Below are 16,729 nucleotides of genomic sequence, written 5' to 3'. Positions count from 1 at the left end.
CAAAGTTTCAAAGTTATCCTGGTAATTTCCCTTCAAATGTGCCTGTGTTCATGTGACTTCATAACATGTATTCAAGTTTTAAATCTTCAAAGAGGGATAAATAAAACAAATGAAACTATAAACTTTTCTAATACCAATCTTCCCTTCTTCACTATTTAGGTGTTTTAATAGCATGTTATTTAGTTTTTGCAACAAGAATGACTGCTGACCAAGCAATTATATTTGTGCGGGCAAAGCGACCCAATTCCATACAAACCAGAGGACAACTGCTGTGTGTGCGGGAATTTACTCAGTTTCTGACTCCTCTCCGCAGTATCTTCTCTTGCTGCGATCCCAAAGCACATGCTGTCACATTAGCCCAGTACCTAATTCGCCAGCGTCACCTGCTTCATGGTTATGAGGCACGACTTCTGAAACATGTGCCAAAAATCATCCACCTGGTCTGCAAACTGCTGCTGGACTTGGCTGAAAACAGGCCAGTGGTGATGAAGGACACGTTGGAAGGACCTGGACTCTCTGCTGAAATTGAGAAGACTGTGTCTGAGATGGTCACAATGCGGCTGGATGAAGAGTTGCTGAGGCACAGCAGTGATGCCTCAGACCCACTTAACCCTACTGCAGTGGTGGCCGAGTTTGAGAATCAGGATGTGATTCTTTCCACCCATCAGGAGTTTGACCCCCTTTGGAAGAGGCGGAAGGCCGAGTGCCTTCAGCCGCTGAATCATCTGAAAAGGCGACTCAGCTATAGTGACTCCGACTTAAAGAGGGCCGAAGCTCTCCTGGAGCAAGGGGAGACTCCATGGACCGTGCCTGCACAGGACCTGCTGGGCCACACCCTCCAGCAGCAGAAGCCCGCCAGACACCCTTACGTCCCACCATCTCCAGAGCTAGAGCTGCAGAAGGAGGCACTGGTTCGCAACACGTTTTCTTTCTGGAATCACTCCAAGTGTGGGAGTTTGGAAGGACCCAAGGATAATGAATCACCGCTTTTCTGTAGGAGAGACATTCCAAAGGAAATCCAGCGAAGTCGAACCTTCTCTGTGGGTATTTCAGGCTCCCGCAACCCTGGGGAACCAGTTACACCCAACTTTGCAAATGCCCATCAGGATGTAAATCCTTCTCATCAGCGAGAGGCCCACTGTCATGAACCACACAGTGGGTGGGGCCCCGGCTCTGTGGAGGAGGAGGGCAGGACTTGCTGCAGCCCTCCAGACTGTGGCTTCAGTCCCAAGACACAGTTGTTGGTTGAAACCCAGGACAGCAAAGGTCTATCTGAAGCAGTGCCACGTGCTGACTTGCCATCTGAATTGAGTGTTGACGCAAGGAGGATACTGGCAGCCAAAGCCCTGGCAAATTTAAATGAGTTTGTAGAAAAGGAGGAAGTGAAAAAGAAGGTAGAAATGTGGCAGGTATTTGAATTTCATTTAATTATATATGCTCAGGAAATAGTTATGTCAAAGCAAAAATATAATACATTGTTGCAAATTTATTTGTTATAAAAATGTGGAGATATGTTTATATTATACTTAACTTTTGAACTTTAGGTTTCCCAGATCTGACATGATAAAAGTGACAGGGTGGTTGTGGGGTTTCATTTAAATCTCTGTGCATGAAGGTATTTAGTCCACCCAAGGCACTGATGCTGCTAGCTTCCTTCTCACTGGGTTTGTGGAAACAGCCAGCCTTAAGAAGATGGCGTTAGGAACTGAACCGAAATATCTCTAACCTGAGGCCTGGCACAGAGCCACACTGAAAACCACTGACCTAGAGACATAAATAATTTCCCAAATCTCATTGGCACTAGGGTTGATTAAGCCTGCCCGCGTGGCCTCTTCTGCTTCAGACTTGCTGATCCCTCTCCAGCACGTGAGGCCAGCATTCAGGAGAGCAAACAGGAATGACCACAGACCACCGCGATGCTGTTAGTTTTATCTGAAAGGAGGACTTTGAGGTCCCTTTCTTGACTTTTATTTAAATTAGAATGTGAAATTTTAATTTTAATTCCCCTTTGTATTATACTTTCACTAGAAAGTCTTAAGTTGGCTGCACTCTTTGCCCTAAATGATTCAAGGCCTGGTCTAAAGAAAAGACGGGCATTATAAACCCAGTTATCAGAAACAGGCAAACCGTTTGCCCCAACATGGAACTGACTTGAGACTCCTGACCAGTGAAAATCTTGACTTATCAGCCCATAATCTACTTTAATAATTACTCTTCCTATTTAAAAAAAAAATTACTTTTTAGTTGTAGTTGGACACAAGACCTTTTATTTATTTATTTGTTTATTTTTATGTGGTACTGAGGATTGAACCCAGGGCCTCGTACATGCTAGGCCAAAACCCCAATTCCTTGTCTTATTACAATATTAATTAAAGAAAACATGTAAATTTCTACGAGTTCTAGTATCTCTTCAGATGCAGAGGCATGAAAATTAATTTTGAAGCTATGTGAGGGGAGAGAATTTTGATAAAATTTCATCTTTGCCTAACAAATAGTTAAATGTATTATTTTCTTCCAAGATGAATTGTTTTCTTTATTTTATACTGCAAACTGAAAAACTCTTCCATTCAATCCGTAAGCATTTCCTGCTTACGTGTGTTACTGTGTCAAGAGTTAATAAGCAAGAGAGTCTTCCATTTTAGGTAAAGAATGTGGCGCCCCCACCACTGGGGGGCCAAATGCCCGTGTGAGCTACACCTGTACTGATGAGGTCAGGACTTGGTTTGGGCAGACTATTTCAACAAGTAATATGTACAAAAAGCATTTTCTAGAGGTGAACATAAACCTTTGAGATAATTCCCCTCCCCCATCTTTTTTCCTTTTTAGACTTTATTTTGGGTCTTTCCGTAATTTAAAAAAATTAGTTACATTCTGGAAAAAAGAAACATTATTTGAATAGTATACTGCTACCTGTGCCTATAATAGGTCCTTTCATGTATATTAGTGCATGTGATTTTCACAGAAATCCTATGAGGCAAATGATATTATTTATAGATTCCTTGTTAATCTTATGAATTCAGTGTCACAGGTGAGGAAATTAGGGGGTCATAGAGGTTAAGTGACTTGCTCAAAGTTGTATGGCTTGAGAACAGAGAGTGATGATGGGTGCAGCCACGTGTGTAATATTTTCCATTATATCCTTATGTCTTCCTCCCCCTACCGGAAAGCCTGTGGGAGGCTGGTAAAGTAATCATTTCCCTGAGAAGGCTCGTGGGTAGAATCAGTTCTGTCCAGCTTGTTTCCTCATGAGCTGCATAAAACTGAATCAAAAGCTACTGTTATATACATGATCTGTGGGATGGCAAGGAATGCAGACAACTAAATGTATTGGTTTATTTAAAAGATAATAAAGAAAAACCCAGTACCAGAGAGTCTCTGTGGCACAGCAGGCACAGCTGGAGTGAGGCAGATGAGGTGGAACACCTCCTCTACCATCTTCCAGCTTTGCAGCTCCCAGGCAAGTTCCTTCATCTCTTACTTGTATCTGTGAGTAGCCTCCCTGTGGAATTGCTGTGAAAATCAGAGATAAGTCAAGTATTATGGTTCATGTTCATAGTTAGTAGGCTGCAAATATCAGATGGGTGAAAATGGGTAAATTATTAACACTATTACTGCAAAACTACATTTGATTTACTAAAACATAAGTGTGATCCCCATCAGAAATTAGTTCAAATTCTATTTCACTTTTACCCAGCCCTCTGTGAGGTCAAGTTTTAAAATCTCAAGCTCAAGTTGTCTCCAGGTATTTGTAGTATTAGCAGGGCTGCCTAGTTTATATTCACTCTAGAAAACTCCAGGATGCATAGCTTGTTGTTTGGTAAATTTTACATAGAATTCTAAAACTAAATACATATTTCACACTTAACCAACTTGCATTCACTCTGAAGTCTTAAGCAAAAGCTTTGCCTGAGATCCCGGGTTAATTTTCAAATGGCCCCTTATTTTTCCTTTTTCATCTACCATTCTGCTTCCTTGCAATCAGTACTCTGTTTTGTTCATATGAAAAGGAAGGCTCCGTCTTCCTGAACTGCCTGTGTGGTCAGCCCCAGCACGTATGAGGCAGGCTGTGACCTCCACAGAGAGAGACCGAGGCTTCAAGAAGTTCCCTAAGTTACCTCAGTGCCTCCACCTGGATGTGTAGGGGCCGGGGGGTGATCCTAGCTCGCACCCCAGAGCCTGAGCCTTTACTCTCCTGAGCAGCCTGTGCATCCACGTCAGCCCACGCACCTTTCTTCCTTGTCTCTGTGTCTGTCTCTATCTTTCTTTCTCTTCCTTTTTAGAAAGAACTAAATTCCCGAGATGGAGCTTGGGAAAGAATATGTGGTGAGAGAGATCCTTTCATCCTATGTGGTTTGATGTGGTCTTGGGTGGAGCAACTAAAGGAGCCTGTAATCACCAAAGAGGATGTGGACATGTTGGTTGACAGACAAGCAGATGCTGCCGAAGCCCTGTTCTTATTAGAGAAGGTAAAGTCGCTGCTGGACCAGCTAATGAGTTTCACAGGCTAAAAAAATCCATTACAAAAGGCGAACTCATATAAAATCTCATAGCTAGGTCTAAATTAATAGTTGTTCTAAGGTAAGAGAAGAAACTGAAGACTGAGGATGTAGCTCATTGCTTGCCTAGTGTGTGCAAGGTCCTGGGTTTCAGCCCTAGCACTGCAAAAAAAGAGAGAGAGAGAAAAAATTAATCTATAGCATAAATGTTTAGAAAATACAAAAAAATAAAATGGAAAAATGTCCATAATCCTAGAAGAGTCATTAAATATTTTCAAATCTTTTATCATACTTATTTTGATTTAATAAAAATTTAAAAAAATATTTTTTGGCTATCAATGGACCGTTATTTTTTAGTTATTTATATGCGGTGCTAAGAATTGAACCCAGTACCTCACACATGCTAGGCAAGCGTTCTACCATTGAGCTACAACCCCAGCCCACAATAAAAATTATTTTAACATACAATTTTATATTTCATTTTTGCTTAAAAGTATACAAGTAGTATAAGCTTCTCATAAAAATTGGCTGCAGTGGATGTGTGGGGTTCTCAATCAGGGATATGTCATTAACCCCCTTTTCACAGCTGGGCATCTGTTTTGACTTATGTAGTATGAACATGTATATGTGAAAACTATGAAGTAGGTTGGAATATACACCCCTTTGTATTTTTAAAAAGGGGTGATATATATATATTCACACATATGCATATATATATATATATATATATATATATATAATTTATATATTATAAAATGTAGAAGAATGTAGAATGAAAAGAAACTAGTTGTAGTGGTTGCATTCAGGGAAGGACACTAGGGGACAGTGGATCTGGGAAGGAAGGGAAACTTTTCATTTACAATACTTTCATACAATTTAGTATTTTAAACAATATAAAGATACTGTTAAAAATAAGTTTTTGTTTCAGAAAACAATGTTATCCCATAACAACCTTGAGTTACTTGGTGCAATGTCTCATTGTTTTCAGAATGTCTCATTGTTTCCAAATCTCCACTAAAAATCTGACTACACACACACAGAGGTACCCTCACAAACATGCATGCACACAGAGACAGCACACAGTTGTGTGATGCAAATCTTTTAAGAAAAGATTTTTCCTGTATCTGGAGTCCTTTTCTTAGGGTATTTTTGTTTGTTTGTTTGTTTGTTCCTTTTTTTTTTTTTTTCCAGTAGTTAAATTTCAGAGATAAAACAGGAGAGGGAGACAGGAGATGAACCTTTGTGGGGCAGCTGTGGGCCAAGCCCTTCAGGATGTCATTGTCCTGGCTCTTCTGTTCATCTTGATAGTGCTTGGAGATAGAGGACTCCCCTTACAAACAAGGCAAGGTGGAGCAGCTTGCTAAGGATCCTGGCAGGTGTCACAGCAGGATTCAGACTCAGGTCTCCTTGGCACAAACCCATGCAAGCTCTGCCAGTCAAGCTCTGTCACACCTGTTTTATCATAATTCACCCAGCTCCTGTGTAGAACATTTACATTCTTTCAGGTTCTTTATTTCATAAGTATCACTGAATTGATAATTTCTGTTTGCAGGTTTTTCTGTATTTCATATTTTGCTCTTAGATTTCTAGAAGTTGAAATTGGTGGGTTACTACTTGGATATGTATTGTTCAGGTGATGGAACATCTCCCAGCTGTCAAGTCAATGGACCCATCCTTATAAGTCTCACCTCCTCAGGCTGGGGGCTGTCTCCCTAAGTACGGCTTCAAGGGGCTGGCCTCTCACTTTCTGCATCTGCCAACCTCTTCCTGAAGCATCTGCAACAGGCTGGACACACAGGTACTAATTGCCTGGTGCCAACTGATTAGTGCACAGGTCACCATGATGTGTCAGCATCTACTAGCCAAACCGAAATGATTGTATCCAGAAACAGCAGGAAGGAAAAAAATCTATTCAGTACACTGCAGGAGAAACATTTGTTTTCTGCACTGATCTTCAGTTGTACTTTTGTACAGTAGCTAACTAGCTTTGCTAACGTACCCTGAAAGGTTTTCAGATTATATTAATACATAACAGTAAATACTTGGTAGATGCTTTTTTTTTTTTTTTTTTTTGTATTTTGCCCTTTTTTTTTAGTTGTAGTTGGACAAAATACCTTTATTTTATTTTTGAGAATTGAATTGAGGATCGAACCCAGGGCCTCGCACATGCTAGGCGAGCACACTACCACTGAGCCACAACTCCAGCCCCTCCTGGTAGATACTTAGTTAATCACTTGAGATTGATTGTTGGGTCACAAACCAATTGCTCACTTTATGATTGTTTTTTGAGTTGACTTGTTGAGGCTTTTTTTTTTCCTTTGGTACCAGGGATTGAACCCAGGGCTCTCAAACACTGAGCTACATCCCTAGCCCTTTTTTAAATATCTTATGAGACAGGGTCTCTCTAAGTTGCTTAGAGCCTTGCTAAGTTAGAGAGGCTGGCTTTAAACTCACAATCCTCCTGTTTGCAGCATTTTTCAAACAACTTTTTGTTTTCAATTTCTGCAAATGCAGGGACAGCACCAGACTATCCTTTGCGTGTTGCATTGTCTAGTGAACCTGCAGACAATTCCCATGGAAGTGGAGGAAGCTTGCCTTGCCCACGCCATTAAGGCTTTCACTAAGGTGAGTCCAACTCTTCCCGCCCCTTTTCCACACTACAAATCAGCATCATCTTTGTAGATTAGGAATCCAGAAATCACCTTCCTCCTCTAATATAAACTGTCTAGCTGTGTTTCCCCTTAATGGAAATGTGTTTGGCATTTCTATAAGTAGTTACAGAGTTGGAGCCAAAAAAATTAAAGTTTTCAATGATATTAGGAAAAGCTAACTGGGGCTTTTTTGAAAGAGATTATTGGAACAAAGAGCTTTTATATAGAAGAAAGGAGAAACAATCGGGCATTAAGTATTTTTAAGTCATGTGCCTATTAGGAGTCAGAGAACTTTTTCTTGTTGAGCCAGTTCTACCTTGGGTTTAAACAAGAAACCATCTATTGAGAATTAAACATCAACATACCTGATTCAGTACTATGTCCTGATTGGCAAATCCTAAGCTAAGATTCAAAAAAATATTTCCTTTCTGTGCACATCCTTTTGGCTTGCAGCCAGGTTCATGCCACGAGAGAACAGTACCCTCACCCCTTTGCATAATTTGTTTGTTATCTGTCACATATGGTATGAAAATGTCATTAAACAGAAAACTCAGCTTTTGAATGATAACATCTGTGGTAAGCATTGATGATACGAGCACCTACTACTTGTACTCATTCATACATTGTGAACATTCTTCATTTTTTTTTAAAGAGAGAGAGAGAGATTTTTTAATATTTATTTTTTAGTTTTCGGTGGACACAACATCCTTATTTTTTATTTTTATGTGGTGCTGAGGATCGAACCCAGCGCCCCAAGCGTGCCAGGTGAGTATGCTACCACTTGAGCCACATCCCCAGCCCACATTCTTCATTTTTAATGTTTGTCCAGTCGCCTTCCCTTCAGCTCTTTCTAAAGGGATATCCTTGTTGCTGGCTCCCTGTTCCTTCTCGGAGTTTTATGGCACTAAGCACTCAACATACTTGCAGTCTGTTTTCCGCAACTCACGTGGTCCTTTACATCCGTGTGCACTTTGGTAGCCAGAAGATCTGCCCATTCGTGGGAAAAGGGTTATAGTTTGATGTTGAAGAAAGTAAACAAGTTAAACTGTCATTAGTGCTCATAAGGAATTTTTGCAAATAGGATAGATACTATAGTGGTTAAGATAATATTTGTAAATTGGACCTGGAAGAAAAATCCTTAGTTTTGGCCTTTCAGAAAGCAGGAGGAATTCTTTTAAGGGAACACCAGTGAAAAGTTAGATGTATCAGTTGTTCAGAATGTGTCTGTAAAAATATTAGAAGACAATTAACCACGGCTCTCTGCATCCACGTGTAGTCTGGTGACCTGGGCACTGACAACTCTGCCTGCGGGGCAGAAGACTTCTTTTTCAGCCTTCCCTCGTAATAAGACAGTGCAGAGACTGGCAGGTTACCTTGCAGCTCCTTATAAAATATTATGGGATTTCATGGATGGGGGTATAGCTCATTGGTAAAACACTTGCCCAGTAGACATGATGCCCTGGTTTGATTTCCAGGACTGCAAAATAAAGACAGAGGGATTTCCTAGGATTGGGGCTCCTCAGATGTGACACAGAAATCCCTGCTGTTCAGACTCTATCTGGGCCCTTGAGTTGCCCCTGTGGGACTCAGAGGCTAAGAGAAACCCATAAGAATACAAAGCACACACCACCAGGAGGAATAGAGTTGTCTGTCTCTGACCAGGAGCTTCACTTCTTCTGCCCATGTCCATGACTGGCAGGCAAGTAGGATAGAATCTCAGATCCTCTGCAGTTGTAGAATTTATCTGAGAAGTGATTCCAGAAGGAGAGAATCTATGAGCCTGAAGTCCTAACTCTCTGTGGATCACACATTACTTTGAGAATGGTACAGGGGCACTTGCTCTGGTTCTCAGCCCTTCCATCATTCCTACATCCTCATCTTTCGGTTTTTTTCTTAATCCAAAATATGGTAAATCTTGGCAAAGAATCCAAGAATGTTTACATAGTTGCTTCCTAGCAAGGAGAAAGAAAACTAACTCTTTCTGAGGTTTTTATATGTACAGAACACATACTAGATACTCACAGGTACCACGTTTCACTTATTCTCACAAAAATCCTAAGACATGGGGTATTTTGGTCTCTATTTTGTGGAGGAGGAAATTGAAGCCCTGAGAAATTCGGTATGAATGGGGCTACATAGCTGGCAGGTGGAGAGCTACACTGAGGTCACCCTGACTCTCGTCTATAGTGGCTATAGGGCCTCGGAGCACACACTTACCACTGATGTGCTTTGTTTAGTAGAGGAGACTTCCTTACAGCATCAGCGATTAGCTCTAAATTAAAAATGCACTTCACATTCACTGGTTTCTTCATGACTTTGGTGTATGTGATTAAACAAATATCCAGGCACGAGATTAATTTTTGAGTTTTCACTCATAGTTTGGTATTGACACAATTAACACAGTTCTAATATAGTCTATCAATTAAAATGTGAAATTTATTATGTGTATTTTTTAAAAAATATATACAATTTTGTTTATATAGTGTTAATATTTTTCTACACCATTTTTTCTCCCCAAATTGTTTATGTTGTAGTGACTGAATAGAAATTTTCTTTGCCACCAGGTTAATTTTGATTCTGAAAATGGACCAATAGTTTACAACACTCTGAGGAAAATATTTAAGCACATTTTGGAAGAAAAAAGAAAAATGGCAAAGGACAGCCCCAACCCAGGCCTCCTGTGAAGCTGAATTTTTTCTCATGATGAATATTTTAGATCTAAAGATCAAGATAGCATTTCTGTTCATATGTGAATAAGCTGAAGTTTTTCTCATAGCACTTTATTTTGAATGTTGTTGGCTTGTGCTAAGAATGATTATTCTTATTTGGAGCAATTATTTATTTTAAAATATCCTTGAGCTACATCTTAGTCTTGAAAAATTGCCATAAAGTCAGTGCCACCTTCTTTTATTTATTTGACTGAATTGATATTGTTGTGTTAACATTTTAAGTATGTGTGTTTACATCCTTAATTCTTTTTGACATTTTGGGAAAAAGTAACTCTTCTTTCCAAAACATTTATTTTCCTGATGGAACTTTTCCTAGAAATTTTACCATATAGATAATTTTAGTCATAAAACCTCACTGTGTATGCATCCCCCTGGACACATGACCTAAGAAAAGTCACCAAGTGTCTTAAACTGTTTTATATTTGTTACTAAGGAGGCTATTAATACATTTTTAAAGGACTTTTTAAAACTTTGTTTGAAATTTCTTGGTTTTTCTTTTTATAAATGTGTCAAAGAGTTTCAAAGTGTATTATTTTTCAAAGCAATTTAGTTTTACTTTAGTGGATAGACTGTGAAGTGACTGTGATTTTTTTACTTGTAGAAAGTGGGCTTGCCCTTTGTTGGGCTCCCAAATAACCTCTCAGCCTTGGCTGTCGCAGGAAGCAGGAGCAATTCTCAACACACCAAGCCTTATTCCCACTCCCTGAGTTCCTGCTGAGCCAAATCACACTTCACGGAGGAAGTGGGATCAGAGTGGGCAGTGTGGGAAGTTGCTAAGGAGTAGGACTTGCCTTTGTCCTCCTAGGGACTCCACAGAAAGCACAGTCGTGCTGGGGCAGGGCTCCATGCCAGCCCTGCTCTCTCCAGTTCCAACAACCTCTCTGCAAAGGCGACTCAGAGCCAGAAGCGGTCAGGGCTGGGCCGGCCTGCTTGTGCTAATACCCCATCCACGCAGACAATGGCCCGGCACAGGCCCCACACTCCCAAATGGTGTGTGGCTTTCACAGGCCCACTTGTCTCAGGCCTCTGTCTTTAGCCGCTTTTTTACTATGAGAATTACCGTTTTGAAATTGAATTTGATCCCAGGTTGCATTCACCCTAACTGGCTTCAGATAAGAAAGGGTGACTGCCCAAACTCATGTCTTATAGGCCAAACTATCAATCAGCACTTGAAGCCATAATTTTTATTTAAATTAAATTAATATATGGGAGTAGAAAAGGCCAAGCCATGGAAAGGATGTTAATTTTTTGAGCAAAAGTCATATTAATCAGACCAATTTCAAACTAAAGAATCTACTACTTAATTTTCAAGATGGAATTTCAGGGGAAGCAAGACTAATTTAAAATGAATGAAATTTCTCTAGCTCCTTCATTTCTGAATTATGGATCTAGCACATCAGAAAATATTTTAGTTATTATCAGTCTCACTAACTCCAATGGCAAAGGCTAGCTGTGGTCTTCTTCCACACTGTTTGAATTTTCTTAGGAAATCAAATTCAACAGCCATTGACAAACCAGCTTGCCCACTCCTGAAATGTCCCATGTTGCAAGTGCCTACCCTTGGAAAGAAGGAAAGGAAGCAATCGCATTTTATCCAGAGTTACATTATAAAAATAAGATTTTTACCAAAAAAATGCTTGTCCTTGCCTCCATCAACCTCAGTGGGCAAGTGACACCACAGCGCTTTTTTTCCTGTCGTTTTTTGACCAAAAAAAACCCAGCTATTTGCCTGTATGTCCAAAGTACTTGTTTCAAATTATTGAATAGTCATGTTTTGACCACAGCACTGCACATCTGGAAATCCAGGTACACTAGCTATGTACAAGTGTTGTATTTATTTGAATAAAAGTGAAAAGAAAAACCCATAACCTCGTCTTGTATTTCTTTACCTTGACGCTCCTTGGCATCACGCATACCCTAACCATAAAGACAAGGTTTTACCCTTCCATTATCTGATAGGCAGATTGAGTTGTAGACGGAGCAGTCAGCTAGCCAAACTCTAGTTAGTCCCAACTCCATCTTGTAGTTGGTTCACAATGACCAAGGATGGAGGGTAAAATCTAAAAGGAATGGTTGAGGGAAATCTCCAGGCTAATAAAATTCCTGCCTTCCTGTATTTGAATGGATGAGGAGTTCTTCTTAGCCCAAAGGATAGAAATCTCACATATTGGGAGAAGTTTTAACATTGTAAAATTCAGCTTAACAGAAATCAGAAGGTTGAGAGCACATACACATTAGGAACTTACTACATAGGCCAACCACATGAAGTACCTCAATTCTCTTGATACACTTTGACAAAGGCATTATTCATATTTATATGATAAAAGGCATCAAGTCTCATGGACGCCCACTACCCCCTCCTCCCTGCTCGTGCTGCCTGCCTATTCAGCTTTTAATCAGGAGCAGCTGCCCAGCCCAGAGCACCCACAGGGTCCTCAAAGTCCCTTCAAGCACTTGATTCAACGATGGCATTAGAGAGTACCTATTATCCGTAACTGGGGTGGAAACTGGACACATCTTCTGTTCTAGGGAAATGCTGAGCCAGCTCTGTTTCTAACGTGTGAAGGTCTCTGGCATGTTGCATTTAGAGGTAAGTGATTCCTTTGCCACTTGGTTTTTCCTACTTCGGTGAACTTGCTGATGCCTGTTGGGAGGAATTGCTTCTGGTGGTAGAGCTTCATTTATTTGCATAACTCACAAATATGCTGATTTTTACTTCATCATGTTTTCAACCAGCTTCCCAGTTTTATGAGTATGTGCTGTGCCACTAGATTTCATGAAAATAGTCTTAGATATTTTCTATTTTATTGAATAGTCATGTTTTGACCACACTCATAAAAGTATCTCCATTTTCTCTAAAATGGAGAATGCTTGCTGATAAGCTTGGATGCCATTTCAGACTATTGTCTAAGATGTCTAAAAGGATATTCAGGGGCAGTGTGTTATAGACAGAGTGCATGCCCTAATTTCTTGACATCTCAAACCCCCCAAATGATGTTAAGCGTTGATTAAAAGTGATTAAAAGGGTTTTCTCATAGGACCCTTGTTCCAAATTAGCAGAGCAGGTAAATCAAGAATAATATTTCTTTGTGCTTTTTGTTTTTATGAATGTGGCCCAAGATTAGCACATTACCTTCAGGAATCCTCTCAGTGCTAGATGGCTGAAAATTGTTTACAGAAACAAAGTGGCCAATTTGTTGAATTTCTTTATTCAACAAAATCCTGCTCCTTGATGCTGTTATTATTTTTTAAATATGCTTTTAGGTATAAGTTGATCTCCAGTTAGCCCACTGCTGACAATAAAACCAATGTATAAATAAGCACAATGGACTCAGTAGTAGGACTTGAGGAGTCTTCATTCTAAGTCATCCAATCACTAAAAATAATATCCCAATAAGATTTAGATGTCACAACACCTTTTGTACTTAAAAAAGTTCATGAACCCACTACAATTTATACAGTGAGAGAAGGTTGTTAAACCTTTGCCTCTTTCTTGATTAAAAGGAAAAGATGTCTTATCCTTAAGCTATCCTGTTTGGGGGTGACATATTTTTAGGATGGATTCTTACCTGACCATTAGATTGCAGTTTTTCACAATATCATTGGGGTTTTTGTTGTTGGTGGTGGTGGGTTTTTTTTTTATTTTTTAATTTTTAGTTTTAGGTGGACACAATATATTTTTATGTGGTGCTGAACCCAGTGCCTCACACATGCTAGGCAAGCGTGCTACCACTTGAGCCCATTCCCAGCCTGACCATTGGGTTTTGATTTAATGAATTGCTTTATTATTTTCTTTCTCTTCTTAAAAATAAACAAGCTTCATTAGGCGTGGACATACCTGTAATCCCAGTGGCTCTGGAGGCTGAGGAAGGAAGATCTCAAGTTGAAAGCCAGCCTCAGCAACTTAGCAAGGCCCTAAGCAACCTAGCAAGACTCTGTCTCAAAAAATAAAAAGGGCTGGGGTTCTGGCTCAGTGGTTCAATGCCCTGTTACCAAAAATAAATGAATCAATAAGCAGACTTTGATTTAGACTGGTCCATATTTAATTTTCATAGGTAACAAGAAATTACCAAATAATTGGCCATTTCATATGGTTCACCTAATATTAAACTTAATGTTCCTGAGCCTGGTGGATGACATTTCCTAAAGTTTGATAAGGTCATGATTAGATCAGTTATTTTCCAACAGATCCTGTATGCTCACAGATTTCCAACACAAATTTCAGAGAGCATTACGAAGCTTACATTCTCTCAGCTACAGATTTGTGTTTCTTGTGTGCTCGGGCCTAGGCTGATGCTGGGGAGACATAGGAATTGTTTAGTCACCCATTCATCCCCCTGTCTAGGAGCCAAGCTCCTGTGGTCTGAATGTGCCCCCAAAATTCATGTGTTAGATACTCACTCCCCAAGGTAACAACAGGGGTGACCTTTTGGAAGGTGTTTAGATCATGAGAACTCCACCATGAACTAATGCCATCACAAAAGGCCTAATAGAGGGAGTGTGGTCATTTTTTGCTCTCTGCCATGTGGAGATACAGTATTCCTCCTCTCCAGAGGACAGCATTCAGTGAACCATCTTGGTAACAGACAGCCCTTGCCAGATACCAGCATCTTGATCTTGACCTTGCAGACTTGAGAATTGTGAGTAATAAATTTCTGTTTGTTATAAATTGCTCAGTTTCAGGTATTCTGTTATAGTGGTACAAAATGAATTAAGACAGAAATTGGTCCCAGGTGAGTGGGGTGTTGCAATAACAAGTACCAAAACCAAAGCAGCTTTGGGTCTAGGTAATGGGTAGAATGCAGAGCAGTTTAGAAGTGAATGCTAGGAAGGAAAAAAGAAAGAAAAAGAGGAAGGGAGGGAGTAAAAGAGTGAAAGAAAGAGGAAGGAAGAAAAAGAAAAGGAAAGAAAGGAGTAGCAGAATTTGAATTCTGTAGACAGCATTTGTTTGAAACAATTCTGGTAAGGGCTTAGGAGAAACATGGTAGCCTCATTTTTAGATATTATTGTAGTGGTTGTGATCAGAATGTTGGTAGAAATATGAACAGTTAAGATCATTCTGATGAAGTCTTAAATGGAAATGAGGAATATCTTATTGAAAACAAGGAGAAAGGCCATCCTTGCAACAAAGTATCAAAGAACTTGGCAGAATTATATCTATGTCCTAGGTCTACTTTGTAGAAGGCAGATTTAAAGAAAGATGAACTAGAATATTTGGCAGAAGAAATTTCTAAGCAAAGTATTCAGGCTGCTGTGTGGCATAATTGTTTATGAAAAAAAGAAATGACTTAAGGACAGAATTCCTAATGAAAAGGGAAGCAGAAAGCAAAGATTTGCAAAGCCAACAGCCTGACTGTGTAATGATTGAGAGAAGACCAAGTGTGTGGCCAAGTAGCCCTTTGATAAGGAGATTGTGGTCAGAAGGAAGACAGGTGCTGGGGCTGTAGCTCATTGGTGGAGCGCTTGCCTAGCATGTGTGAGGCACTGGGTTCGATTCTGAGCATCACATAAAAATAAATAAATAAAATAAAGGTATGTGTCCACCTACAGCTAAAATAAAAATATTAAAAAAAAAAAAAAAACAAAGGGAGACCAGGTGGTGCACAGGCCTTTGGCAAGATCTTGTCTCTAAATAAAACATAAAAAGGGCTGGGTGTGTAGCTCAGTGGTAGAGTCCCCATGGATTCATTACTCCTACTGCAGGGAAAAAAAAAAAAAAAGCTGGGTGGGGGAAGCATTTCCAAGATCTTTCTGGCAGCCATGCCTGTCAGTGGCCCAGAGTACTAGAGCCTTGGGGATAGAACAGTTTCAGGAAGGTGACCAGGATGCCTGGAGGACTTTGAGGCATGCTGCCCAAGGTCACCTCAGGTCTCTGCTGCTCACATTCCAGCACAGAGCTCTTCATCCACCTGGTTGGGATCGAGTGGGCTCCAGTGCTGCTAGGCCATTGCTCAAGAAGGCCCAAGCCGTGAACTTCTGCAGGGTTCACCGTGGGGCTGATTCTGCAGGCCCACAAAATGTAAGGTGTAGGGGCGTGGCTTCCAAAAGATGCTTCAGAGAGCCTCCAGGCCTGGTAAAGACCTGCTACAGGGCCAGAGCCACCGCAGTATCCCCATTAGGAACATGTATAATGGAATTGTGGGAGCAAGGCTGTGCATGAAACCTATAAGAGCTACCAGCCACCAGCTGGGAGAGCTGCAGGCATGGGCTGAGCACACTAAGGACATGGGGTGGACTGTCTGGCCTTGGGGAACCAATACTTACCCCAGTGTGTCTAGAAAGCAGGATATGGAGTCTAGATTATTCTCAAGCCTCATAATTGAATATTGTTTATCTGTTGGTTTGGATTTATTTGGTTCCTATTACTCTTTCTTTCTTTCCTCTTGCTCCCTTTTTGGAATGGGAATATGTATCCAATGCATTTCCCACCACTGTGGTTTGGAAATACATAACCTAGATTTCATAGGCTCACAGCTGGAGAGCAGTTTGCCTCAGGATGAATTGTACTTTGAGTCTCACCTCTACCTGATTTAGATAAGACTATAAACATTACTTTCAAGTTAATGCTGTAATGAGTTAAGACTCTTAAGGCTATTGGGATCTGATTGGGGGGTCAGGGTGGGATGGAATGGTATGAATGTTTGTGTTCCTGAAATTTCAGATTTGGAAACTTAATCCCCAATGCAACAGTGTAGGTGGAGCCCTTTAGGAGATGTTTTGGTCACGAGGACTCTGCCCTTGTGAATGGATTACTGTTGTTATGATAGAAGCTTCACACAGGGAGTTTAGTCTTTCTTTTGGTCCATTCACCTTCTGTCATGTGAGGACATGTTCCTCCCCGCCCCCCCCCCCC

At 40.5% G+C, this 16,729-nt stretch overlaps 1 protein-coding gene across 2 annotated transcripts in view; it reads left to right on the top strand.

Annotated features, from left to right (window-relative positions):
• The window catches only part of Ptpdc1 (protein tyrosine phosphatase domain containing 1), a 69,995-nt gene extending 58,251 nt beyond the window's left edge, over window positions 1-11,744 (top strand). For both annotated transcript variants that reach the window (XM_015506293.2, XM_048800499.1), the window contains 4 exons: window positions 160-1,409; window positions 4,281-4,466; window positions 7,011-7,121; window positions 9,712-11,744. In XM_015506293.2, coding sequence (XP_015361779.1) covers window positions 160-1,409; window positions 4,281-4,466; window positions 7,011-7,121; window positions 9,712-9,831 — 1,667 coding nt within the window. In that variant the 3' untranslated portion in view covers window positions 9,832-11,744. The remainder of the gene's footprint in view (window positions 1-159; window positions 1,410-4,280; window positions 4,467-7,010; window positions 7,122-9,711) is intronic.
• The last annotated feature ends 4,985 nt before the right edge of the window (window positions 11,745-16,729 follow it).

This window comes from Marmota marmota, unplaced genomic scaffold (assembly GCF_001458135.2).
Source record: "Marmota marmota marmota unplaced genomic scaffold, marMar, whole genome shotgun sequence".
Lineage (NCBI taxonomy): Eukaryota > Metazoa > Chordata > Mammalia > Rodentia > Sciuridae > Marmota > Marmota marmota.
Note: the sequence above shows the minus strand (reverse complement) of the source record. Positions and strands in the feature narration are given on the sequence as shown.